This window comes from Lepidochelys olivacea (genome assembly GCF_965140295.1).
Source record: "Lepidochelys olivacea isolate rLepOli2 genome assembly, chromosome: 13".
Lineage (NCBI taxonomy): Eukaryota > Metazoa > Chordata > Testudines > Cheloniidae > Lepidochelys > Lepidochelys olivacea.
The window spans coordinates 24,295,622-24,322,040 of NC_140423.1; the positions used below are offsets into that span (position 1 = coordinate 24,295,622).

General features: G+C 43.2%; 1 protein-coding gene across 1 annotated transcript in view; it reads left to right on the forward strand.

The window, feature by feature from the left end:
- PTPRT (protein tyrosine phosphatase receptor type T) overlaps positions 1-12,768 on the forward strand; it is a 740,652-nt gene extending 727,884 nt beyond the window's left edge. Inside the window, exons 28-33 of the mRNA XM_084646178.1 lie at positions 1,013-1,186; positions 5,407-5,538; positions 9,313-9,438; positions 10,817-10,980; positions 11,809-11,944; positions 12,368-12,768. Of these exons, the coding sequence (XP_084502304.1) occupies positions 1,013-1,186; positions 5,407-5,538; positions 9,313-9,438; positions 10,817-10,980; positions 11,809-11,944; positions 12,368-12,421 (786 nt within the window). The 3' untranslated portion in view covers positions 12,422-12,768. The remainder of the gene's footprint in view (positions 1-1,012; positions 1,187-5,406; positions 5,539-9,312; positions 9,439-10,816; positions 10,981-11,808; positions 11,945-12,367) is intronic.
- Positions 12,769-26,419: the final 13,651 nt, after the last annotated feature.

A 26,419-nucleotide genomic window follows, 5' to 3' on the forward strand; every position in this document is an offset into this window, starting at 1 on the left:
AGGGGTGCCTAGGAAAGAGAGACCTGCTTCAGGTCTCTACCAGAGGATGGCCAGACCCTAGCTAATATCAACACGCATGTAGACTTTTTGTTGCTTTATAATCCTTGTTCACTTATGTTACACTTTATTGCTACTGTTAAGATAAAACAATATTCTGATTTAAGAAGGCTGTCTATTCACTATATTCACCACTGGTCATTGACTGCCCAGGCAAAGAACCACGGTTCCAAACCCATTTGGACCTGCAGGGAAGACTTGCAGGTTCTGAACCTAGCTGGACCTGTTGGGTAAGCACTAACAGAATACCATAGTCCAGGATGACAGATAGGTGTGAGAATCACGATTCCAGCCCCAGGGAAGGTAAAGGCACAAGGCCTGACACCAGTGGGGGTACACTCAGACAGTGGGTCAGAAGTGTGTCCAGCCCTGTAACCATGACAGCAACTGTAATCTAAATGAGAAAACAGAAAAGTGCCATTAAACCTGATCTGGTGTCTTAGAATTGGATGGTTAATTGTGAAGATGAACATCAGAAGCAGGAAACCTGCCAAACACACAGTGGAGCCACTAGATGACAAAGGTGTTAAAAGGACACTCAAGGAAGACAAAGCCATTGCAGAGAATTCTTTGTATCAGTCCTCACTGCAGGGGATGTTGGGGAGATACCCATGTCAGAACTAGTTTTTTTTTTGCGGGGGGGATGGGGAGTGGAATCTGAAGTACTGCCCCAAATTGATGTGTCAGTGGAGGAGATTTTAGAACAAATTGATCAATTAAAAAGTAGTAAGTCACCAGGACCAGATGGTATTCACCCAAGGGTGAATCTAAAGTCCTGCATCCAAACAGCTCCATACTTGGGGAAGCTTCACATCCGGATCTCAGCTTTGTGAGTCTTTTCAAAATTGAAAGTAAAGGCTACAGAGCATGTTGAGTATCTGTACTCGATGTTTAAGGGCGTCCCTTTTGGAACTCTAAGAGGCTTTGCCTGTACCTCTCTGTCCTCCAATTACAGACCCTCAACATTGTGACGCCGCGTGTTCGGCCAGAAGACTGCAGCATTGGCCTCTTGCCAAGAAACCATGACAAAAATCGCTGCATGGATGTGCTGCCCTTGGACCGGTGCCTCCCTTTCCTTATCTCTGTGGATGGCGAATCAAGCAACTACATCAACGCTGCACTCATGGATGTAAGCACAACCTACAGGCACTGTTAGCAATGGCACCAGTCTCAATTTGTGTCAGGTTTGTTAGGCATCAGTTCATTTCCATGCTTGTGAGAAATCGGTCATACACAAGCTATGCTTGTTTTTCGGGGTTCCTTTTGCTGATATTTTGCAACTAGAGCAGCACCATGCTGATTGTCCCATGGAAAAAAAATTATTGGGTGCTGAGCACCCACCGGCAGCCTGCTCCTCCCCTCCCACCCAGTGCCTCCTGTCTGCTGCTGGCCTCACCGATCAACTCCTCCCCCTCCCTCCCAGTGCCTCCCGCCCACTCCAGTGCCTCCCGGCATGCAGGAGGTGCTGGGAGGGAGGCACTGAAGAGGGGATGGGACGCGCTTGGGGGAGGGGGCCAAACTGGGCGGGAAGAGGTGGGGCAGTAAAAGGCGGGGCAAGGGTGGGGGCTTGGGAGAAGGAGTGGGATGGGATGGGGGAAAGAGGCAGGGAGGGGGTGGAGGCTTGAGGGAAGGCATTGGGTGGGGGCGGGGCCTGGGGCGGAGCAGGGGATTGAGCACCCCCGGGGCCCGGAGGAAGCCAGCGCCTCTGCACGTTCATAAACGTGCAGGAATGCATCAGTGGTGTTCTGAGGACATTTTTGATGCCTTCACGTTTCCTTGGCAGAGATCTTTCTTGACTGATGGGCTCAGGGGAGAAAAGCCTGGGGTGCTCTCATGAAGGGGTAGGCAGGCGGGTGGAGAAGCTGCATAGGCAACAGTATTTAAAAAAAAAAGTTGCAATGCGCTGGGAACCCAACAACCCTTTGATCTGAGCATATAGAGGGAAGAGTGTTGGCAGAGGAATCAGATGTGCCCCACATGTCAGAGCCTAAGGGCCTGCGTGAGGTTGTTGTAAACCTGTGTCTGGGGCTGTTTTCTCTCTCCCCCTCACTTTCTTTGCCCAGTAGAATCTAGTTGGGCAGGTCACTTCTTTATTGTAAATAATAGTGATGGTTTCCATTTGCTAAGTTACCCAGAGACCTTTGGGCAGGGGTGCCTGGAAAGGACATTGCTATCGGAGTATTTGTAAATCTGACACAAGGTGTCATTTCTTCCAACAAACATAGGGAGTTGGTTTGGGGTTTTGTTTTTGTTTTGGATAGTGATGTTCCTGTCTTTTAAGGGGTTAAGTTGAGAATGTGGCAAATCTGCAGAACCACAATGGGTTTTGCTCTGGTTTTGCAGTTGTCTGATGTCAAGGGCCCCCCATGCCAACACCTAAAACATAACAACATCTTGCATTTCTGTGGCACCTTTTATGCCAATGCACTATTTCATGTAAACAAATTGTTTCATCTGCCATTGAAATCAATCCATTCAGCTGATGTTTTTTCCCTTTCTTTATTTACCACTTTACAGAGAGAGCAAGTCAGTGCTCTTGGGATAAACGCAGCCTGAAACATCCAGAATCCCTTATCACTAATGTTTTTTCCTGGGGGAGATGGAACCTTGGGGTGGAATTCCTTCCTTTCTTCACTAGCCTATTGTGTGTAGTCTTAAACACATCATGAATCCTAGTGTCACTGTCTGGAGTGGTTCTGTCAGGATCCAAACAGCAAAAAAGAAATGAAAAATGTTCTTGTTCGCCAGCCTTTATTTCCTTCTTCTAGAATTCAGGCTGATGGGATGAGCCTTTTTGCATGTAACCTCTTCATGGATGTCAAGGGGCAATTAACAGTCTTTGTGATGTCTCACAATGGCCCATTTAGTTGATAGCCTTCTTAATGAGCAGGAGATGATCCCTTCTGACAGTTGACAGTTTCAGGGCAAATATTTTTTTGATAGTTGTAAGGTAAAAAACTTAAATATTACCTTATAGCATGTGATAAAGATTTATAGGTGAGATTTACAATTTACAGCATTTCATAAAGTCTAAACACATTATTATAAATCCAATCCCCATCTTAACCATACCAACACACAGGGGAAACAGACTGGTTTCCAGCAATGAATTTGTCAGTGCTGAGCTGAGGCCTAAAGCCTTGGCAGAAGCTGGCTTCTGGTTTGTCAATGTTGCACCTAGAATAGCCAATCCATCCCATCTTGCCTTTATATGAGTCACTAGTTCTTTCCATGTGTTGTGAAGCCTGGCAGGCTACCTTCCTTGCTCTAAGAGAGGTCACATGATCTCAGTGCTGCTCATTTTTACTTCTCCCATCAGTCATTTCCCATGGGTATCTGTTGCAAGTGCCTCCATTATTATTTTCCCTCTCATCTGAGTTTCAGCATGCTCTGTGTATTATCACAAGGTGGCAGCAACTTTCCTCCAACTGGGGGAGAAAAAAAATCCAATCGCTGGGGTAATGTTGAATGTTTATCTTGGTAGAAGGGGTGACGTTATCCTTGGAATGGATTGCTGATTGAGTTCTGGAGGCACGAACCTCCAACTTCTTTGAAAATAAGGATCTATCAGACATGCCACTGTGTTAGAGAATGGGCCCAAATCTGGCCTAGTACAGAAGCAAGGGACCATGCCCAAGTCTCAAACTCAGACCTTTAAGAAGTTGTCACAGTCTTGTGGTTCAGGCAGAGGACTTGGAATCAATAGACCTTCGTCGTACTCCCTGCTCTGCCCCAAGCTTCCTGAATAACTACTTAATGTCTCTGTGCTTTGGTTTCCTCAACTGTGAAATGGGGCTAACACTGACTCCCCATCTCTACCCAGGATGGGTGGAGGGGGTGCAATTTATTAATTTGCCCCACCAGCACCACAGTTTCCCATCTTCAAACCTCCATCAAATGGACCTGTCTTCTAACAGCTGTTAAGTTGAATGGATTGTACAACCGGTGGTACAATCTATGGGCTTGCTCTGGCACAAAACAAGCCTAGAAATGGGATCAGACACAATATCCAGTTTTGTCCAAATGAATTGGAGACACTGTCATCGAAGACACATCTCCATTATCTAATAGCAGAGAGTGAGAGAATGGGGGGCTTGCTTCTTCACTAAGCAGAAGCTGTTTTGTGTCCAGCATGCAGTTCTAGCAGCAACCTCCACAAAAGAGAGAATGGAAGGGATCTGTGCTATTTAGGATAGCAGAATGTGAAACTGTTGCATCATTTTTAGACTTAGTTAGCATACAAATAAATTCCCACACTCTATCCCCTGCTTTTTTGACTGCTCTTGCCTCTGGTGGTCTGGTCTCTCCAATACCATAAGCTGCAAACTGGCTTTACAACCCCTACCCAAATCAACAAGGCATAGGCTTGCCCCTGCCCATGTTCCTGGGTCATGAAATGTAGACACCGAGAAAGAAGAGGATCCATTCCATGTCTGTAACTTCAGGAAAGCTCTCTCTTCTTTTACTCTTCTCTCTACCTCCTCCCCTGCCCTCCCCCCACACACACACTTGGTGGAACGATGGCTCATCCAGCCCCCACAAGAGACTGAGGGCTTGTCTACACTTACACCGCAGCTGTGCCACTATAGCACTTAGTGAAGACGCTGCCTACTCCAAGGGGAGACCATCTCTCCATCTCCCTGAGAGGCAGTAGGCAAAATCCTATAGTTTATGGATTTACCTAAGCACTGTCTGCGGCGCCCAAAGAGGAATAGTAGTTTGCATTTGTAATCGCCTTTCATCCTGTGATCTCAAAGTACTTAACGAACATCCATTAAGCCTCTCAACACTCTTCAGAGGGAGGGAAGTATCATTCTAACCATTTTACACATGCTGAGGTCAAGTGACTTGCACAAAAGTCCCAGAACAGAGTCAGGAAGAGCGCTCCAGAGCCTAGTGCTCAGAACAGTCCCCACATTCCGTCCCTGAGTGGATGCTCTCAAATCTGAATGTGCAAACTCTAGTTTTCCGCTTCCAGGAAACAAAATCAGTGAGGACCTGACTGGTCCTTAGAGTCTACTGCCGCAAAAAGAAGAAACGTTCTGCTTCCAGCAGTTATCTTTCTTCATTTTAATTAATATTATTGTTACTTGCTGACTCCCAAAACGTAAATAATTTATTTGCACAATTCCTGTTCTTGTGCCACTTCTCTAATGAAATGTGTTCATTGGGAGCAAAAGGATCCCATTATGAGGGCTTCATTCATGGCACAGTGTTAACAAGGAGAGGGTGTCTGATTTGTATAATCTAGTTAAATAGCTCAGATTGCATAGCCTTAGCCTCCCAGGTTTAATAATCAGCTGAATAAAAGTGGATTGATTTTTTTAACTAATCTTCTTCTTTTGTTAGAGCCACAAGCAACCTGCTGCCTTTATTGTTACCCAGCACCCTTTACCCAACACTGTACCAGATTTCTGGAGGCTGGTGTTTGATTACAACTGCTCCTCCATAGTGATGCTGAACGAGATGGATGCTGCACAGGTAGGTGGATTTCTAATAGCTCAGTCAAGCAGCCTTATTCACAGGTCAAAGGAGCTTTGGGTACCCCCAGTTGCTATTCAAAACAGGCAGAAAAGTTGTGAGGAAAAAGGGAAACTGCATAGGAATGGGTGAACAACTGTAAGTACAATCCAGAGTGAATCTTCACCCAAAACCAGGAATGCCAGAACAGGAAGGGGAGGGTGAGAGGGAGGTCATGCCGCCCTCACCCCACACACACTTTTTAAAGTGGGAGGGCACGTTTTACCAGCCATAAGGATGAACAACAGGGGGAGGGGGTAGAGAGGAGCAAACGGAGGCAGGGTCTTTGGGGGAAGAGGCAACATGGGAGCAGGGCCTCAGGAGCAGAGGGGGCAGGGGCTCGGGGAGACAGGGCAGTGAGAAGGGAGCCTTAGGGGGCGGCACGGCACTGGGGGGCAGGGCCACGGTTCGGGCATCTGTGGGTCCCCCCACACAAGCACTTTTAGGGTGCTTCCGCCACTCCTGCCAAAACTCAAGCTAAACTTTGTGGTTCAGAAGAGCCTAGTTCAATACTTGTACACATTGTTCTTCATCTTTGCCCATTGCTTTCCACCCGCGACCGGACCTGTAAATGCTAAAACACTCTTAACAAGCCTGTTCTTGTGGTATTGCCAGGTGACTGGCAGTAGGACATTTGTGAAATCATATGACAGATCCTTTTTTCTTGAGATCTCCAGTCCAGTTTTGCAGAGTTGGGAAGTTTGGATAATTTGCATGAGATTGTGGAGAAGCACCTGATGTTTTGGGTGCTTTAATCAAAGTGAAACACCAAAGCTTTTGAACGATGACTCATTATGAGAAACTGATTTACGGTCAGCAAAAAGGGAAGGAGGGAAGTGGATACTTACTGCACAATTTATTTTTTTTTCCTTTTTTATAAATTGTTTAGTTGGTTGGCAGGCCGAAAATAATTTTCAGTACTAGAGCTTGCAAGGTGAAGAGTGGTTACTCTTGCTACTGCACTGGCATTTGCAGTCAATCTCATGATGGGTAGCATCAGAAAGGGATGAGAGATCATACATTGTGCAGGAAATTTGCTGTATGACATTGCTACTTCACCCATTGTAGTTCTTGTTAAACAGCGGAAGTGGCCTCGGGCACTTTGCACTTTATAACTTAATTCTTCATCTGCTCCTCACTCTTTGCAAAATATTTCCCCCTTGAAGGCAGCAGTTATGATGCTGCCTTTATTAGTGCTAATGGAAAAACCAATCACATGCTCATCAGGGGGATTCTCCAGGCAGAATGAATGATGTGGGATCTGATTCACTTCTGCTCCTCTCTGCATTAAAGTGCCCCCAGTTCAGCCTTTCTAAAGACCAAGCTGTTGGTTTGATCAGTTTTCGGAGTCCTAAGTGTCTGAAATCTCAAATACGATTTTTCTAGGATCCCTGGTCCCTCAGGACTCATTATGTTCTATCTGACTCATCAAACATGCTTTTATGTCCTGGGAATGAATCCATAGTAGTTTTTAATCTTGTTGGTTGCCCAACAAACTGGAAAGAAACTGTCCTGCACATTCTCTGGAAATACGAAACCTCTGTTCATAGTTATTTTACATTTAGAGTCTGAAAAAATGAAATCCTCCAGCATTAGAACTCCAGTATTTTTGCTGACCACCTTTCACCAGCAATGCTATATCATGCTTTGCTTTTCCTTGAAGTACTTTAAGGGAAGGGGGGTGGGGGGGTGATTTGGTGATTAATTATAAACTGAAAATTACACTGTCCTGAGGTCTGGTGTCTGCCAAACTAAGGCCTGGACCAGTGCCAAAAGAACACTGCTAGACCAAGGAAACAATGATGGTTTTAAAGTTACATATCTTGTAAGCCATCAGCACAAGGAATTAGTTTTATATCACTTAAGAGAGTGAGATTTCTGCAAGGAAAAATCAATTGTATCAGGATGTTGCGCTCACCACACTATCTTTGTAAATCATTGTACTTATCTATCTGTCCATAGTTATCTAATCTAAGCATTTATGCTACAATCATCACCATTTTATCAGAGAGACTAGTACTTTTAAAATGTAATTATGAAGACCAGCATGTGGTGTGATGATGACATTACAACATCCCAGAACCATTCTGCAGAAGCTTCAACAATTCTATGGCCATCCTGGCAAGACAGAAACACTCTTCGCTGGTTGGGTTGATAATGCAGGATCCCAGATGGGTGGCAACTCTCACAGCTCCTATATGTTGAAATGAGGATGTCCAATAGTCAATCGTTATATATTAATAATTTATATATTGACATAGTGCAAAACTATACAGGTGTGATCTTCAAAAAGTGAAAGCTGTAATTCCATCCATAGTTTTGTCCGTGCATTTGTATACCTACCTTTGCTTGTGCAGTTGCACACAGATCCAGTATTGGTTTGTATGAATGGGGTATCATACCCAATGTGGATGTAAATGGCTAGTCTGAGAACTCAAATGCAAAAAGTGCACAAATGTGAATGTATTGACTTCTGAGGCCTTACTTTATGGAAACCAAGTTTGTAACATAGCGGTAGGGGAGTACTTTTTCACTTCATCTTCTGTGCCCTGAGTTTTGCTCCCTGAACCATTTGTTCAGCCCAGATCTGACTGTCTTACTAGAACAAATGCTTTGGGAGAAGAACTCAGAACCCATTTGAAAGTATGGAGATAGAGTAAAGCCAGCCTTCAGATGATGAATGGCTTATCAAAATCCTGGCTTGCTTTTTCCTCTCACAGAAAACAGCAAGGCATGTAAAGGTGGCCCCACCAGTTTCAGGTCCCTATGCATGAAGATACAGAGAGAGCTCAACTCTGATGCAACAGGCATGCACTCACGCCAGGGTGGCTGGTAGTGATGATTGATCCTGAAGAGGTTCCAATTCAGATGAGCCTCCAGAAGTTCTAATACTTATCACAGATTTTCAAACTTTCCTAGTTTAAACCCGTAGCTAAATATCTTCACAATAAAGGCTTTCTAATGAGATTTCTCACAAGATTTTTGGAACTACCTAGTTCCAGCCAGGTTGCAGATATCCTGATCGTAGTCTGTCTTGCAGTATTTTGGGACTTCTGAATTCAGCCAAAACCATCAAGTACAAAGGTGTGCAATTTTTTAAAGATATCCTAGCTTTAAAAAGAAAACAAAAACACAACACATAAAAAGTTCAGCTGTGATTTAATGTGAGGTGTGAGATGTGTGAGATTTTAAACCAATCTGGTTTGCCCCCTCCCTAGTTACTAGTAAACTCAGAATATAAAAAAGTTGGCTGCACAGAGAAATAAAAGTTCCACTTGGGTTGAGGTGGTGGAATCTCCTTCTTTTGAGGTTTTTAAGGTCAGGCTTGACAAAGCCCTGGCTGGGATGATTTAGTTGGGGATTGGTCCTGCTTTGAGCAGGGGGTTGGACGAGATGACCTCCTGAGGTCCCTTCCAACTCTGATATTCTATGATTCTATGAACTAAGATTAATCTTCTTGGTATTGAGTGTTTTCTCATTAACTCACAATATAAAACCTCTGTGCTTCATATTAAATTCACTCACAGACACTACTCTCTTAACACTCCTTTTAAATCTATACTCCTGTAGAAACTTTATCTGCCAGCCACTTTAAAGGCCAGGGCTTCCATATCTTCTGAAATGCTGTGTCTAGAGTACAGTTCCTGAACTGGGTGTGGGGTTAGAAGAAGAGAGGATTGATAGTTTCCTAGCCTGTACGTGATCTGCTTTCTATTTCTCTTGCACCTTGACTAGCTCTGCATGCAGTACTGGCCAGAGAAAACGTCCTGTTGTTATGGTCCAATCCAGGTGGAGTTTGTTTCAGCAGACATTGATGAGGATATCATCAATAGGATATTCCGTATCTGCAACATGGCCAGGGTAAGATCAGTGACATTCCAGATGATCCATTTATTCATTCATTGGTCATGTTCTGTCAAATACTTGCTCAAAGAGACAAGGAGCAGGGATGCCACCAAATCCCAAGGCCGGGTAGAAATTCCATTGCAGGATTTTCTTGCTGCCACAGGTGGAATATTATAGCTGCACCCCTCTCCAGGAGGTAGAAGACTTCTCAGTAAAATCACAAGGTGAATAATGTGAACTGGAGTTCTGTCCTTAACTGGAAAGTGTTCTCTGTATGTCCTGGAGGGCACGTTACCTGCACGTTACCTTAATCAATTAGCAGTCAATGTAAAATCATCATTAATTCTGTTAGCTAAACTAGGATATTGTTATCTCCACTCCTTCTCTGGCAACCATTTATGCTGAAGGGTATAGTTGCTCCTATCTCTGAAGTTAGATGCAGTGTTGCTTGGCTAAACTTTTGGGGTTCCCAGTTGCCAATGTGCCCCTATTAATAAGGAACTGTCATCTTTATAAAATCTTTTCACTCAGCGTCCATTAGCCCCAACCCTACAGGTGGGGGAAAACATCCCCAACAGTGCTCACAAACCAGGGTTATTTGTACAATGGACTGAAGCACGGTTATTGCACTGCTACAGTGGATAACCTTCGTATTTGTTTTGTTGTTTCAGAACAGATTTCCCACTCAGTTAGGTACTATCCCCATATTTTCTGTTCCTCTCGCTGTTAGAAATGGAGATGCCAACTGGCCTTTGTAAATGATCCCTGTGCCCCATGTATCCGCCTCTGAGTCTGAGCTTACGGAACAACTTGGTTATGCCATTAAAGAGGCAGTTGTGGGCTGGTCTGTGCTACTGGTAAAATCACCATGAGGATCTTATACCAGCTCTTTTCCCCCATTGGTTTTTTTGAATGACTGCTTTGTCTCCTCTCCGTATGGTATCACCAACCTCCGAAACAGGCGGGAGGGAAAGAGAGTAGATATGTTATTCATTCTTCCACCATGAGATGACTGTATTCCTGAATAAAAACAGTTATTTTCAGAGCCTCATTCCCTCCTGGGCCTTTTAGTAGTCTCAACTAAAGCCTCTCCACAAAAATCTTCCTTTTCCTCAAAACCTGAAACCACCCTAATTCTCTGGATATATTTTTCTTTCTTTGGAAAGAGATGAAGGCCTTGCACCTAGCTGCAATGTGCTTCCTTCTGGCCTGTAGCTTAGTTGCACTCATGTTGTTGTTATTAACTTATATGCTGATTAGTAGGAATAATTATATATTTTGGTGATGTTAAACAATGCATACGTAACCTGTGACCACTACCCCCTCGCATACCCCTGCTCTTCCTCATGACCTTTCTGATTGTATAATGGAAGTGGATAATGATTTGTTTTAGCCCCAGGATGGATATCGTATAGTACAGCATTTGCAGTACATTGGCTGGCCAGCATATCGGGACACCCCTCCGTCCAAACGCTCGCTCCTGAAGGTGGTCAGACGGCTAGAGAAATGGCAGGAGCAGTACGATGGGAGAGATGGACGCACTGTTGTCCACTGCCTGTAAGTATGGCTGGGAATACTTCCTATCCTATGATGCAGGGCAAAAAGAATTACTTACAGATGTGGAAATCAGATGGGCAGCCCATACCTGAGCTGGGAAAATTAGGTTAAATTGCAATCAAGACACAAGTGAAGTTAAGTACTGTGATGAATTGTGGTACCATGTGCCACTATTTCCACCATAAATAGGGAGTGGTCACAAAACCACTGCTGCTTGTAGCATTGGGATCTCCACTTGAAGCCCTCTATTGATCCTTTGAACAGGGACTGTGTACTTTTGTCTGTTCAGGGGCCCCAATCCTGATTGGGGTCTCGATGCACTATTGTAATACAAATAATGATTGGTTACAATGAATTGATTAGATACTGAATAGTTTTGAGCATACATCATAAAGGTGGCAAGACTGGTCCATGATGGTCAGTGCAATGTTTATTAGTTAATTCTTGTATAACCCTTTCCATTCGAGTGTCTAAAAAACCCATGTAGAGACTTTAATGAATAAAGCCTCACAAGATTACAAGTGACTTCTGTATTATTATGGTTTTATACATGAGAAAACTGAGGCACAGGGAGGTGAAGTGACTTGCCCACGGTCACTAAGTTTGACAGTGTCTTTCAAGTCACATTCCTATATTCTAATCTCTAGACTGTTGTCTTGCTCATCTTAAAACCCTCTGAAGCTTCCTGCCTGCAGGGGGCCTGCACGTGGTACCTCCAGCGATGCATGCTTTTGCATCTGGGAAAGCACTGCTCTTTGCAGGGTGCTTGCCTCCATGCGCCAGTCCCCTGCATCCCTTTATAAACTGCCTCTTTTCTTCCATGCCTAGGAATGGCGGTGGCCGCAGTGGCACCTTCTGTGCCATCTGCAGCGTGTGCGAAATGATTCAGCAGCAAAATATCATTGACGTGTTCCACATAGTGAAGACATTACGGAATAACAAATCCAATATGGTGGAGTCACTGGTATGTGTCCCTCCCTTACACACCTCTGTATGGTGCAGTGAGTAAAGAATTAGTTTTTTTTTTTTAAAAGTACTTTTGGGTACTGCCCAATATGAATTAAATTAGATCAGTCAATTAGAGTGAATGATTTCCCTCAGGTGTGTGTGAGAGTTGCAGTAAGGACAAGCATGAAATGATGAATATTCAGTGTCGTGACTGTATGGGTGTGTCTTTTTCTTCCAGTGACTTTGCACCCTTTTTCTCCTCTTGCCAGTGCTAGAGATGTGCAATTGGGTCTACAAGTTATTAAACGTTTAACTCTTGGAGCCCGATCATGCCAAGTGGAGTGGAAATGGGAATGAAAGATTCTCGGCACCTTGCAGAATCAGGCTGTTAAGAGCTCATTGCTACCATTTTACCACTGGCTTTTTCTTTCTCTTTCAGGAACAATATAAATTTGTATACGAGGTTGCACTGGAATACTTGTGTTCGTTTTAGCCTAGCAGAGAGGGGGGCCTACTGGATTCCAGACCCCCAAGTCTGGAGAACACTTTTTTTCCCACACTAAAAGGCAGTAATGGGTGTGGGGAGGGCCAGACTCTCCACATTGAAGCAAGGGACAGAGTATACTGACCTCAATGCCATTGGGAGGACGAGGTGATCCCTGTGTTTGCTGCTGCCTGCTTTCTTTCGGAGCATCTACCGCTTCTTAAATAACCTAGCATACAAATTGGCTAAACAGGAGACGGGCTGGAAGACTCTGCTTTCTAATCCCCTCCAACCTCTTCTCTACCACTTTGGATGTGTGTTTTTGCTCTCCTTGATACAAAGGAAAAAAATACTGGATGTTCTGTCTTTTAAACAGCTCCTTTTTCTGTTCTCAAATCCCACCCTTTAATTTTTGAATTTCATGCATCAGCCATTTGGAAAAATGAGAGAACCACAGGGAACATGTGAGACTTTGGGTTACAATTAATCCACCTGACCTATTTTTTGCCAGCGAAAATGCTATCAACAAGAAGTTGACATTCTCTTCCCCTGCCTCCTGTTCTCCCTAGACATAAGACTAGGTGGTGGAACTGGGAAGCTGTTCATGGATTCGCTGCACCAACTACTGCTACACAAGCTTTTCCTTCCAGATCCTGCTTGACGTCCAAGACTGTGCGTGAACTGGTTCCATCTCTCTGATTCATGTTAGTGTCCCGGCTGGTGAAGAAAATCATTTTAAAAAAAAACAGGGTTTCACAGCCATTTGATCAAACAAACCCTCCACCAAACCAGTTGCATTTGGTTTGTAAGTCCGGTGATTTTTTACCACATTTTTCAAGCATTTGCTGGGGTGCAGTGTCTCTTTACAAAGAAGAGCATAGAGTAGATATGTTGATGATGATGATATACTCTAGATAATTATTATTTATATTTCTGTAGGACCTAGGAGACCTAGTCATGGACCAGGCTCTCATTGTGCCAGGTACAGACACAGAACAGAAAGATAATCCCTTCCTCCGAGTTTACAATCTAAGCGTATGTCTCTAATGCAGCATTATTCTGGGTTTTTACCTGAGTTTTAGCCCAGCCCCTCTCCCCACCATCCACACAGGAAAACCTCTGACCTGATTATGGAAAGGCTTTAAATCCAGGCTAGCTGACCCAGCTGGGGATGTGGATTAGAGTGCAGGGTCCTCTTTAACTCTATCCAGAACCTGATCACTTTGCAGTGAGGATGGAGGTTAAATCACTTGTGTGCTGATAGCCCTCCAATGCCCTGCCCACAATTCCTCCCCAAGGACAGAAAGTTCTTCCGCAGTTGACTTGGAAGGAATCTTAGAGCATCTCAAAACAAATAACATGGGATATGCCTCCAGGCACACATGGGCGAGTGCAGAAGAAGCGAGGACACACTAGCATGGGCAGATCTTTGTAGTGGGGATGCTCGCACCTGGGTTAACTGTGCATTGTAGACACAGCCACCGTATGATTTTAATTTGGGGATTGACTAAGGTTTCTATGCTGTCTGTTCCCAAACTGTTGTACAATCAGACCTAATTGCGTGATTATTCAACTCTCCAGGCCATGAGATTTCTAAATGGTAGCCCATTCAGGCTGTATGAAAGGTTATGCACATTAAACACAAAACTAGTTTGTTGTTTGCTGGGTTTGTGAAAAGGTAAGAAAAATGTTTCAGCAGCACAGGAAACTTTACATCACGAGCAAAAAGGTATTTGCTTTGCTCTGCAAAAATTTCTGCATTAAAATTTCCATTAATTCTTTGAAACAAGCCCTGGGTATGTATTGCCTTATCCTGTAGCCCAGTCTTATCTCTTTGTAGCTATAGAAAAGTGTGTTAACTGGTTAATCAGAAAAAGGTTGGATTTTAATCTCAGAGTGTAAATTGATTTTGATGAACCAGATCTTTCAGTATTCAGGATTTTTATTTATTTGGCTATCTATCTTAAGACAGCAGAGATAAGGTGGCTGCATTTGGCTAGATTCTGGGAAATGCAGACTTTTTAAAATCTAGACTTTCCATCAAAGCTTGACTGAAGAAAAGAGTTTAACAAAACTGTAACTCCTCATCCTTCAACATAGTTTTCCCACCCTTTTGTCAGTACCCAGATCCTTCAACCCCAGAGCCTGTGGTTTGACCCTCTGTCGCATTGATTTTCCACATGTGGAAAGCAGTGTAACTATGTCTAACTTCAGCTTTCAGTCACTGGATTGCATTATACCTTTGACAATCAAGCAGACAAAGATATAACACAGTCCAATGGCTGGAAGGTGATGTTATACAAATTCAGACTGGAAATAAAGTGTAAATTTTTAACAGTGAAGGTAATTAACCATTAGAACAATTTACCCAAGGTATGGTGGGTTTTCCATCGCTGGCCATTTTTAAATCATGATTGGATTTGCTGTAGTTCAAAGAGAATTATTTTGGGGAAAGTTCTGTGGCCAGACTCGATGATCACCAGGGCTCTTTCTGGCCTTAGAATCTATGAATCAGTATTATTTTTCTTTAAAAATATATTACCATGTATCTTAGTTCAGAAGGCACCCTTGCGTAGTTGCCACTCTTTAGATCTCCCACGTTATCAAGAGACTTTGGATTTTAGGCTTGTCTTTACAAGTGAGTGTCCTGAAATAAGGTAGCAAGTAAGTCCAATTTTGTCCCTAATGTATCCTGCATGCTGTACAATACCTGTGTCCACCCACACCCATTCCCTTGTGCCCTTTTTGGGCTGGTTCCTTCTATTGTTTGCAACAAAAACCCAAGATGATGTCGTGTAACTGTAGAGGAATGTTTCGTGCGTGCGTGCCATTTGATGAAAACAGAACTTCTCTTTTTGCCACACTCCATGCACAGAATCCTGAAAGACACTAAGAAGAGTGGAGAAACTGTTGGGCAGGGACTGAACAGGCAGGTATGAAAATGAGTGGTTAGGTGACAGGTAGCGCATGTTGTAACTATGTGGTGCAACAAGTGTGCTGCTAACTTCTACGTGCACGGAGGAGGAAAGGAAGCACCACACAGCAGGCCAGGATTTTTCTCCAACTGCCAAAATGAAGCTGGGCTTTGTCTAAATTGGCACCTTCACCGCTAAAACTTTTGTCGCTCGGGGGGCGTGAAAAAACACCCCTCTGAACGACCAAAGTTTTAGCGACGAAAAGCGCCAGTGTGGCCAGCGCTTCGTCAGCGGGAGACGTGCTCCTGTCCACGACGTATGGCCCCTCGTTGGGGGTGGTTTTATTTTGTCTCCAGGAGAGCTCTCGCCTGGCAATAAAGAGCGGCAACACAGCACGCCTTACGGTGGCATGGCTACAGCACCACAGCCGCACTGTTGTAAGAGTTGCAGTGTGGACGTTGCCTCGGTGTCGGTTCATTCAGTCCAGAAAGTTAAAGGGAATCAGATCCCTTGCAAAGAAAAAGTGCTGTGTGTTTGAACACAGTTCACTCATCTTCAGCCAGGCTGTTTAAAAAGAATTGCTTTCTCTTCCTTGAATTATTCCTGTTCGGGGGCCTTGATTGTGTGTTTGTTGGTTTGGTTTTATTATTATTATTATTTTGTTAGCCCTTTCATAACGTAAGTTTTCTTAAGACCCCATCACTGCTTACAATGAAGTTATGATCTTGAAAACGTCACCTAGTGTTCAGTGTGTGTGCTATAGTTGTACGTGGAAATTCACAAGAACATACTAGCAATTAAGGTCTCTGTCTGAATCAGAAATAGGACACACTGGATAACAGTTCAAACAAAAAGGGGCAGAAAGGTGGGCAATAAGATCTGTGTCAGTGGCAGAAAGGAAGATAAACAGGAATGTGAGAAGCGGGGGCAGCTTCAGGCTTAGGGGTAGCATGAAAGAAAGTGGATAAATAGAAAAAAATAGCAGCTACAAAGGAGGCTTGGGTGGAGAGAAGTAGGTGTCAGACTTGAGCACAGAGCATAGGTGGGAGCAGAGTTGTGTAAGGCCTCAAAGGTACAGGTTTGAGTTCATTGACTTGGCACTCAACACATGACTCAATCTAAATAGATAAAAGAGGTGACGGGAATTGTATAGAGGGACAGGGGGATGAAACACTACCAGCCAAGGTAGAGCATAAAGTTGCTTATTAAATCCTATTTGAAATAGTGTATGCAGTCCTGGTCACCATACCATAGGAAGCTATTGCTGCCTTAGAGAGTGCAGCACACAGCAAAAAAGATACCACCAGGTTAGAAGAATGTAAATATGAGTTAAGGTTATCGGAGTTGGTTTATTCTTCTTGGAGAAAAACAGAAGCTTTGAACTGAGCTAACAGAGGCTTTATCAATCCTGAAAAGGATTGCCTTTAGTAAGGCTTTTGATATAGTCCCCAATGACATTCTCATAAGCAAGCTAGGGAAATATGGACTAAATATAACTACTATAGGATGGGTGCATAACTGGTTGAAAGACCGTTCTCAAGGAGTAGTCCTCAGTGGTTCACTGTGAAACTCTAGTGGGGTGCTGCAAGGATCTGTCCTGGGTACAGTACTATTCAGTACTTTCACTGATGACTTGGATGATGGAGTGGAGGGTAGCCTTATAAAATTTGCAGATGTCACCAACCTTGGAGGGGTTACTAGCACTTTGGAGACAAGGATAAGAATTCAAAATTATTTTGATAAATTGGAAAATTGGGCTGAAATCAGCAAGATAAAATTCAATAAAGACAAGTGCAAAGTACTGTAATTAGCAAGGAAAAATCAAATGCACACATACAAAACTGGGAAATAACTAGGCAAGGCAAGGCAACAGTAGCACAGAACAGGATCTGGGGGGTGTAGTAGACAGTGTGACAATAGTGTGATGCTGTTGTGAAAAAGGCAAATCCTATTCTGGGATGTATTAGTGTAATATATAAGATACAGGTGGTAATTCTGCTCTGTGTGGCACTGGCGAAGCCCCAGCAGGAGTACTGTTCACGTTTTGGGCACCATATTCAAGAAAAATGTGGAGAAAGGGGAGATAGTCCAAAGTAGAGCAACAAACTGATAGGACATTTAGAAAGCATGACTTAAACAGTTGAAAGAATTGGGCATGTTCACTTTAGAGAATAGAAGGTTGGGGGGGCATCGTAAGTCTTCAAATGTGTAAAAGAGGGATGGTGATCGATTGGTTTCCATGTTCACTGAGGGTAGGACAAGAAGTAATTGGCTTTGCAGCAAGGGAGATTCAGGTTAGAGATCAGGAAAATCTTTTTAACTCTAGGGACAGTTAAGCACTGGAACACATTACTAGGGAGGCTGTGGAATCTCCATCACTGGAGATTTTAAGAACCGGTTAGACACATACCTGTCAAGGATGGTGTAGGCATACTTAATCCTGCCTCCATGCAGGGGTATGGACCAGATGGCCTCCTGAGGTCCATTCCAGTCCTACATTTCTATGATTCTTTGAAAAACACTAGAGGAATTTATTTGAGGAATCCATTTGAAAAATAGGAAAATTTAGTATTGACAATATTTGACCAATTCTAATGACGAGTCTTTATCCTAGTTTACAACCGCTCCTCAATGTCCATAGCGTGCTGCTTATGGATGGCACAATACTGCCCTGGTGATAATCTAAACTTCAAGAAACTAGGAGCAATTAAGGATATAGGAAGAACTCATGCAAAGGCTAATTAATATGTGGGATAAATTGCTCAGAAGATAACTGAAGCAAAGAATCCAAGGGATAACTAGATGAGTTGCTGTAGATGAAAGAGACTAAGGGTTTATTTAGATGAGCAGTTAGTGCACAGCAAGCTGAGGTTTGAATCTACTGTGTAACAGCATGCTGTGTGCTAGGTGCATGTGGCGACCCTGCTACCACACACTAAAAGTTCCCTCGTGCACTTTGATCTACCCTGCTTTGAAACAGGAGGAGATGAAAGTACAGTAGGGAACATTTAGTGTGAGGTAGCAGGGTCCACATGGACAGTTAATGCATGACACACTCATAAGCTGTAGCTTTAGGTCTTAGCTTGCCATGCATTAACTGTTTGTATAGACAAACCCAGAGCGGTTCGATCTAATTGCCTTCTGTGACGAGATAACTGGCTCTGTGGATGAAGGGAAAGCAGTGGACGTGTTGTTCCTTGACTTTAGCAAAGCTTTTGACACGGTCTCCCACAGTATTCTTGCCAGCAAGTTAAAGAAGTATGGGCTGGATGAATGGACTATAAGGTGGGTAGAAAGCTGGCTAGATTGTCGGGCTCAATGGGTAGTGATCAATGGCTCCATGTCTAGTTGGCAGCCGGTATCAAGTGGAGTGCCCCAAAGGTCGGTCCTGGGGTTCAATATCTTCATAAATGATCTGGAGGATGGTGTGGATTGCACCCTCAGCAAGTTTGCAGATGACACTAAACCAGGAGGAGAGGTAGATATGCTGGAGGGTAGGGATAGGATACAGAGGGACCTAGACAAATTGGAGGATTGGGCCAAAAGAAATCTGATGAGGTTCAACAAGGACAAGTGCAGAGTCCTGCACTTAGGACGGAAGAATCCAATGCACCGCTACAGACTAGGGACCGAATGGCTAGGCAGCAGTTCTGCAGAAAAGGACCTAGGGGTTACAGTGGACGAGAAGCTGGATATGAGTCAGCAGTGTGCCCTTGTTGCCAAGAAGGCCAATGGCATTTTGGGATGTATAAGTAGGGGCATAGCCAGCAGATCGAGGGACGTGATCGTTCCCCTCTATTCGACACTGGTGAGGCCTCATCTGGAGTACTGTGTCCAGTTTTGGGCCCCACACTACAAGAAGGATGTGGAAAAATTGGAAAGAGTCCAGCGGAGGGCTACAAAAATGATTAGGGGACTGGAACACATGAGTTATGAGGAGAGGCTGAGGAAACTGGGGATGCTTAGTCTGCGTAAGAGAAGAATGAGGGGGCATTTGATAGCTGCTTTCAACTACTTGAAAGGGGGTTCCAAAGAGGATGGCTCTAGACTGTTCTCAGTGGTAGCAGATGACAGAACAAGGAGTAATGGTCTCAAGTGGCAGTGGGGGAGATTTAGGTTGGATATTAGAAAAAACTTTTTTCACAAGGAGGGTGGTGAAACACTGGAATGTGTTACCTAGGGAGGTGGTGGAATCTCCTTCCTTAGAAGTTTTTAAGGTCAGGCTTGACAAAGCCCTGGCTGGGATGATTTAATTGGGGATCGGTCCTGCTTTGAGCAAGGGGTTGGACTAGATGACCTCCTGAGGTCCCTTCCAACCCTGATATTCTATGATTCTATGGGGATTGGGGCGGGGGGGCCTTAAAAAAAGAAGCAGGTATATTAGAGCAGCCGGTCTTCTCATAATTTTTTTTACCTTCACATAATACCTTCAAAATTAGATCATGGGCCAATTATTTATTATTTTCAAATTTCTTTTGGTGTGGAACAGCGCACGTTATATAGTGTATATGGACCTGCAGCACTAAATGCATGGCAAATCATGAACAGTTTCTCCATTCGTGGGTGCATTGTCACATCCATGTCATTTGTGGGATTCAGCCAAATAACGAGTGTCATCAGGCTGCCACCGCAATGAGTAGACACAAGTAGTCCCACTGAACTCACTTTGGAGACCCCTGGACAAATTCTGCCTTCAGGTACACTAGTGCAAGCCCAGTGGAGTGTAAATGAGGCCAAAATATGGCCCTTGGCGTCTAATTCTAACTTAAGGCCCAACTCCTCCACCTTCACTCACATTCAATGCTACCTCTCACAGGTGAGTAGTCCTGTTGAAGTCTGCGGGACTACTTACAGGAGTAACATATGTAAATAAGCATGACAGAACTGAGTCCTTGGGTAGCAAATAAAGGTGATTTTGGTGATCTCGTTCTTGTCCACAATTTGACATGATCAGTTGTCCCTGCTCAAGAGAAACTTTGGACTGGAATAACAAGAAGTGCTTTAGTTCATGACTGAAGTGCTTTGACAGAGTTGTATAGAACAACTATATGGAACATAGTGTCTCCTTGCACCATGCCTTGTTCCAGCCAGTTTTCAGTGCTCTGCTGGGTATCACTCTAATCAAGTTTTAAGCATTTAAGTTTGTAATATTTACCCCTTGTCCTGTGTGCATGAGCCATTCGGCCAAATAAAAGATTTTCGCATCTATAGAAAAGCTGTAGTCTCTGGCTGTTCCCAGTACTCTAAGCCATTCTTACATATCCCATAACATCAGCACTCAACGTATCTTAGTTCTTTGAGCCATGTATTGTGTGTACATTTGTACGCACACAAATGTACACCCATATCGATACAGGGAGATGTGATTTACAGACCAACATCTAATATCTAATGACAGCTAGAAGTGATAATTTATATCTTCAGAGATATAACTGAACCGAAAATAGCAAATGCTGTCACTGTTCCTCAAAGAGAATGACCAAATGAAACACAAAATGTTACATAGAAATTTTGGGGACCACCCAGGCCCCTATAAATACGGTATTTTGAACCCTTCCCAAACATTGATGTTTCATGCTTTTGGAACAGAAGGGGTGGCCTATTATTATTTCTATTCCAGGAGGTTGGGTGGGAGAAACAGACAACACTGGAAAGAGATGTTTAACTGGAAACTCTCACTGTGTTCTTTCTCTGTGTTATTCTCCTACACAACCCTTTACATTATGTGCTGCTCTGTTCATGCTAAAATCAGAAGAATGCAGGTTATACCAAATCCCAATGTTTGAAGCCCCACCCCCACCCCAGGGCCCAAATGGAGAGGTCATGGCATAGCAGAAGGAGGAGAAGGTTTGGGAGATAGTACACCGCGAAACAAACAAAAGAAGGGGTGCTCAAGCTGAGGTCTTTGAAATTTGAAGTATCCTTGTTTGTAAAACTGAGAACATGATCAAGTGCTCTCCCAGGCATGCATGTTACCACTGTATTCATATATGGGATACGGGTGTGGGAGGGTGGAGACAAGTGAGTTGTCTCCCAGGAAAATTTAATTGCCTTGCAATTAATTTAAAGAGGTCAGCATTATCTGGTGGTAAAATTCCTGTGGTACAATTACTATTGATATGTCCCTGTGCTGTATCCACAGACAGTAGTTCAAACACTGCCAGGGTCATCTCAGAAGCCTGCTGAGGGCCTGCTGTACTTCCAAGGGTTCTTTCAGTCTCTTTAGTTTGGAACAGATGTGCTGTGTGTGAGGGTGTGTGGATGGGGATGACAAGGAGGCAGATGGGCCATCTGATGAATGGTACTTTGCATAGATGCAAATCTCAGAATGGCTATTGGCTGTGCATTAGCCCACTAACGGCTGCCAGAGGGCTTTGGATATTGTGTCTCCTAGAAGATCCCGGAGCATGTGGTAGAATAAAATGCTGTCAGCCTCTCTTCTCCTCCCCCTCGCCCCCGCAATTCATTAGCCAAGGTTGGGTGCTCAGCTCATCAAAAGGTAAACTTTAGGCATTCAATACCTCAGTGACAGTGATCCTGTTAATTCCCATGTGTGTTATTTATTTAGATGTTGGTCTTCTACAAATTCCTGACATACATTTAACAAGACAAAAGTATCACCTGTTCCTTGAAGTTTTATCTCCAAAAGAACCTGGTACTTCTTTCTCCAGGTACAGGGCCAGGTTTATAAGCCAGCAGCATCAATGGTGGGCTGCTTCAGTTATTGGGGGTGCCACTGGAAACAACCACCATGCTCTATTTATTAACCTAGCATATCAAAATTTGCCCTGCTGTTCCAGGGTTTTACCAGTTTATACATATATACTAGAAGAATGTAACATTTTCCATGATTTAAAACAGGAATGTGGGTAGGTCTATGTTAGATCACAGCACGTTTCAACAGAGGAGCTGCTCTTATATGTCAGAATTTGGACCTCTCAAATGTGAAAACCCACTGAGGCCAGAAAGCAAGTTAAGCAAAATAATGTTCTTACCATAAGGCCAAATGTTGCTGCCATTGAAGTTAATGACAAAACCCTTGCTGACATCAAAGGGCCCCTAGTCTTGAGACTTTCTTTGCTGAGTTAGAAGATTTGCCTCTCTCTGTAAAAAACGTCCATTGTACTGTGTAAACTACAAAGATTAACCCACAATTTCACATCAAGCTGAAACTTTTGGCAGCACCTTCAGTTTGTAAAAGCCTTGCAGTTCTCAGTACCCCCTCCTCTGCATCATCTCAAAGCATCTAGCAGATTCTTTGATTCACATTACCCTTAATGATCCTCTGGAAACAGAAAACTACGCACTAGAATGAAAGACCTGGATTTACCATTACGCACAGGGAATTCCAGATGGCTGCATTTGTAATGTAAACTATTAATGTGAGAGGGAATAGGAAGATTCTGCACTAAAATGAATGATAAATGCTGGTGATTGTAGGGGCTTTCCTGACAGAACAAATGGTTGATATGGAGAAAAGAATCAAATGCACCAAAATGGGAACCACATGGCCTCTATAAATCTGGTATTTATAACCATTACCCACCCCAGCGGTATCATGCTTTTGGAACAGAACGGGAGGTCCAAATAGAAGTGTGTACTCGCTAGGACCAATTCTGATCTCATGTACACTGGATTTCCATCAGCGTAGTGGTTAATGGAAGTTACCAGTGTGAGATCAGAATCAGGGCCTAAGACTATACCAAATATTTGTTTATACTATAGCAGATATACCTCTAATGTGTAGCACTATGGAGGACTGTTTGCTGGTTATATCCATCAGCCAGTGTTTTCTGACTGGAGGCCTCATGTTTTTCATGTGGAGTTACTGAAGGGGCTGTGTTTGCAGAATGGAGAATTAAGCATATGGGAGCCCTGCTATCACTCAGCATACTTTTATGAGTTTAGCTACTCTAAAAATCATCCCAAGGCAAATGGTGATGTTAAAAGCTTTGAACAATATCAAGTGATGTCTGTAGTGTATGCAAAACAGAACTGGCATTACCCTCTCATCTTTCTCCGCCATTCTTACTTCTCCAGCACTGCTGCTCTCCTTTATGCCAAAAGATTTAGCTGCAATCTCACTGTGTTCAACTCTTGCAAACTATATCCACCTCCCCATTGACCTGTTCACCATCCTGCTGAAACTGAAATGTATGGGCCTCACTCAAAGGTTCTTTACCAGAGTTGTTGCCACTTGACCCAGTTTCAATGCCCCGGATGCAACTAGTTTGCTGGCTGGGAGTAGTGTTGCATGAGAGCTAAAATCTCTTTGCTGTTGCGGTTTCCCCCAGTCCTCATGATTACCAGTAAAGCTCACTTGTACAGTTTGGATGTTTGATAGATAAAGCACGGTACAATAAAAATGAAAAAAAATACTAAAAAACTCAGCACTGTGCATTCAGTGTTTTTTTCCTTTCTGGCTTAAAAGAAGGAAGGTAAATAATGTCAAGTCAATGAATATCAGACATATTTTTTGACTGTACATTATAGTGAAGTGTAATTTTTTTTTTATGACTGCGAGTCCATCTTATTTATTCTTGTAAATGTTCCCAGACAATGTTTGTAATATGGGCTGTGTTGCAAATCCATACAATAAATCTGTGATCCAAGATGAATGGTTTACTAAGAGACTCTTGCCTTGGTGCCTTTTTTTGGGGGTGGGGGGGTGGGAGGGGGAAGGCCTGTAGTTCCTCCAGAGTATGTGGTAGAAAGATTGTGAAGAAAAGCTAGGAACGGTGTTGAGAGACCTGCTTGTTGTAGTGCTGATGGGCACATGACTTTACATGATTGTTAAGACTCACAACAGAAGCAAAGAGAAGGGTTAACATACCAGCCACCCTATTCTGGTTAAGATGTTTACGGCTGCTGTTTGTTTTGGATCTTGCTTTATAGAAGAACTAAGTATTTATGAAAGTTAGGGACTTGATAAACACCTCCTGAAGCCAACCAGAGTTTTCCAAAGCTTTCCCATCATTAGCTTACTATTTGCTATACCTCCCTGCTACTCAAGTTTTGGATCTCTCCTGAATAGCAACTGCTAATACTGTGGTGGATTTTTTTTTTCCTGGCATCTGCTATGGAATAGCAAGACACCACAAGAGAACTTTTGAAACAAATAAGACAATGCTTTCAACCATTCACCAACCAGGTGCAAGCTTATTGTTTTCCCTGCCTGTAAACCAACAAAACTTAGGGGCTTGCACCTCACTGTATGATTCAGTTAGTCAAAATGGAGGGCGCAGACTATCACTCCCAGACTAGGAAGGACCCACTGTTCTCCAGAACACAAACAAAACAGTGCACCATGCATAGAGTTTTTGTATTTCATGCTGCAACACTATAGATTGTCAATATCTTGACCTATATAAACTCGCTACAATTATACAGGGAGGGTTCATGTTAAAATGACTATCACAATAGACTGGAAGAAGGAAGCCAAAGAAATCCATTTGCCACAACTCTGGCTTGAGTTTGTGGGAGGAAGCCTTGCTGAAACAGGCCACTCTGTGCTTGGTGAAGACATCTATATGATCATAATGACTGACATTTCATTTAACTCCTCCTGTATCTAAGGCTCTCAAAATATTTTACAAGCACTGATTATTAACAAATCTTTGTATTTACATTTAATTAGCCAATAAGGCTACTGAAGGTTCTAGGCGTTCTAACATGCTGTTAGTAATAGAACAAATATCCCATGAGTATTAAAGAAAATTATTCAGACACTCAGCCAGTCATCTCCCAAAAAAAACACACCTCCTTTCCACTCCTGCATTGTCTACCTACCACCTTTCACCTGGAGTTATTGGTGCTTTTAAATGATGATCTCATTGTACAAATGCGGAAACCGACACACACAAAGGTGCAGCAATTTCCCCCGTATACTGGAGGTATTCCTGAGATTAGAACCCACGAATCCTAGCTCCCAGTCAAATGCTCTAAATATTAAGCATGCTGCTGCTTGACATCTGTGTCTGTAGCAGGTGGTGAGATGTCTAACACAAGAGCTAAAAGGTTACAATGACTTTCCAGATTGCTCATTGTCTTCCCATTCAGCCATCAGCTGTAGACCTTCCCCCCAGTAGTAGTGCGTATGATAACCTATATGTTTATATGGTAACATTTAAAGGTCTGTTACATATGGCAGGTACTTGATTCTGAGTTGGGGCTATCAAAAACTGTTTGAGATTTTTCTAATACTAGACAACTTGACATTGTGTGTGTACATACAAGGTCAATGGTCTCAGTATTCTACTTACCAGTTGTTACATGCAGCAGCTGCTGCTCATGAATTCTTGGGAGTTCCCCATTTGAAGAATCTAATTCTGACAGTTTCAAATGATAAATGCCAAACTCTAGATTGCAATACATTTTTCATGCACACCAACTTTCTATAGGACATATTAGGTAAAAGGTACGCTATGAGGTATTGGGTAATATGGTGTTAACACCCAGGTGGCTTGTGCCCAACTCTTTTCGGAAAGCCCCTTGTGCACTTTTTCAGCCTTCAGGGTATTGATAGCTTCCTGTGTGTTTGGGCATTGTGGGTGTTGCATTTCATATTAAAAGTATATTTATAAATAGCTTACATATTTAATTATTAATAGGTGCTTTAATATATGGTGAATTAATTGTTGTAAATCGTTTGTGCCACAGTTCAATAGGTTGCTGACCAGTCTCAAACACCTACTGATGTGCTTATAAGCATCTATAACATGTTCCATGTCTGAAACATGCTTAACACCTAGTAATCCTTTATTAACCTGTTGTAAATGTACCCTTAATATAACATGTAACATTGTGGTGCTTTCCTTCAAATAGTGAAAGAGCCTCTCCAATATAGATCTCAGGGTTCTCTAAAATGGTGGTGAGAGAAGGCCCAGGGTGTAAAGAAGACTGACTAACCACACAGAATATTGGTTTGAAACCGGACCAACATAGGAGCTTCTGTTGCCCCAAGAGAAACTCATTGACTTCAGTGTGCTCACACCAGGGATGGATTCCATCCATGGTATTTTATGTGGAGTCAGAATAGCATCAGAGTTTGCACTAAATGGCCCCTCTGTTTTGACTCTCAAGTTTACATGAG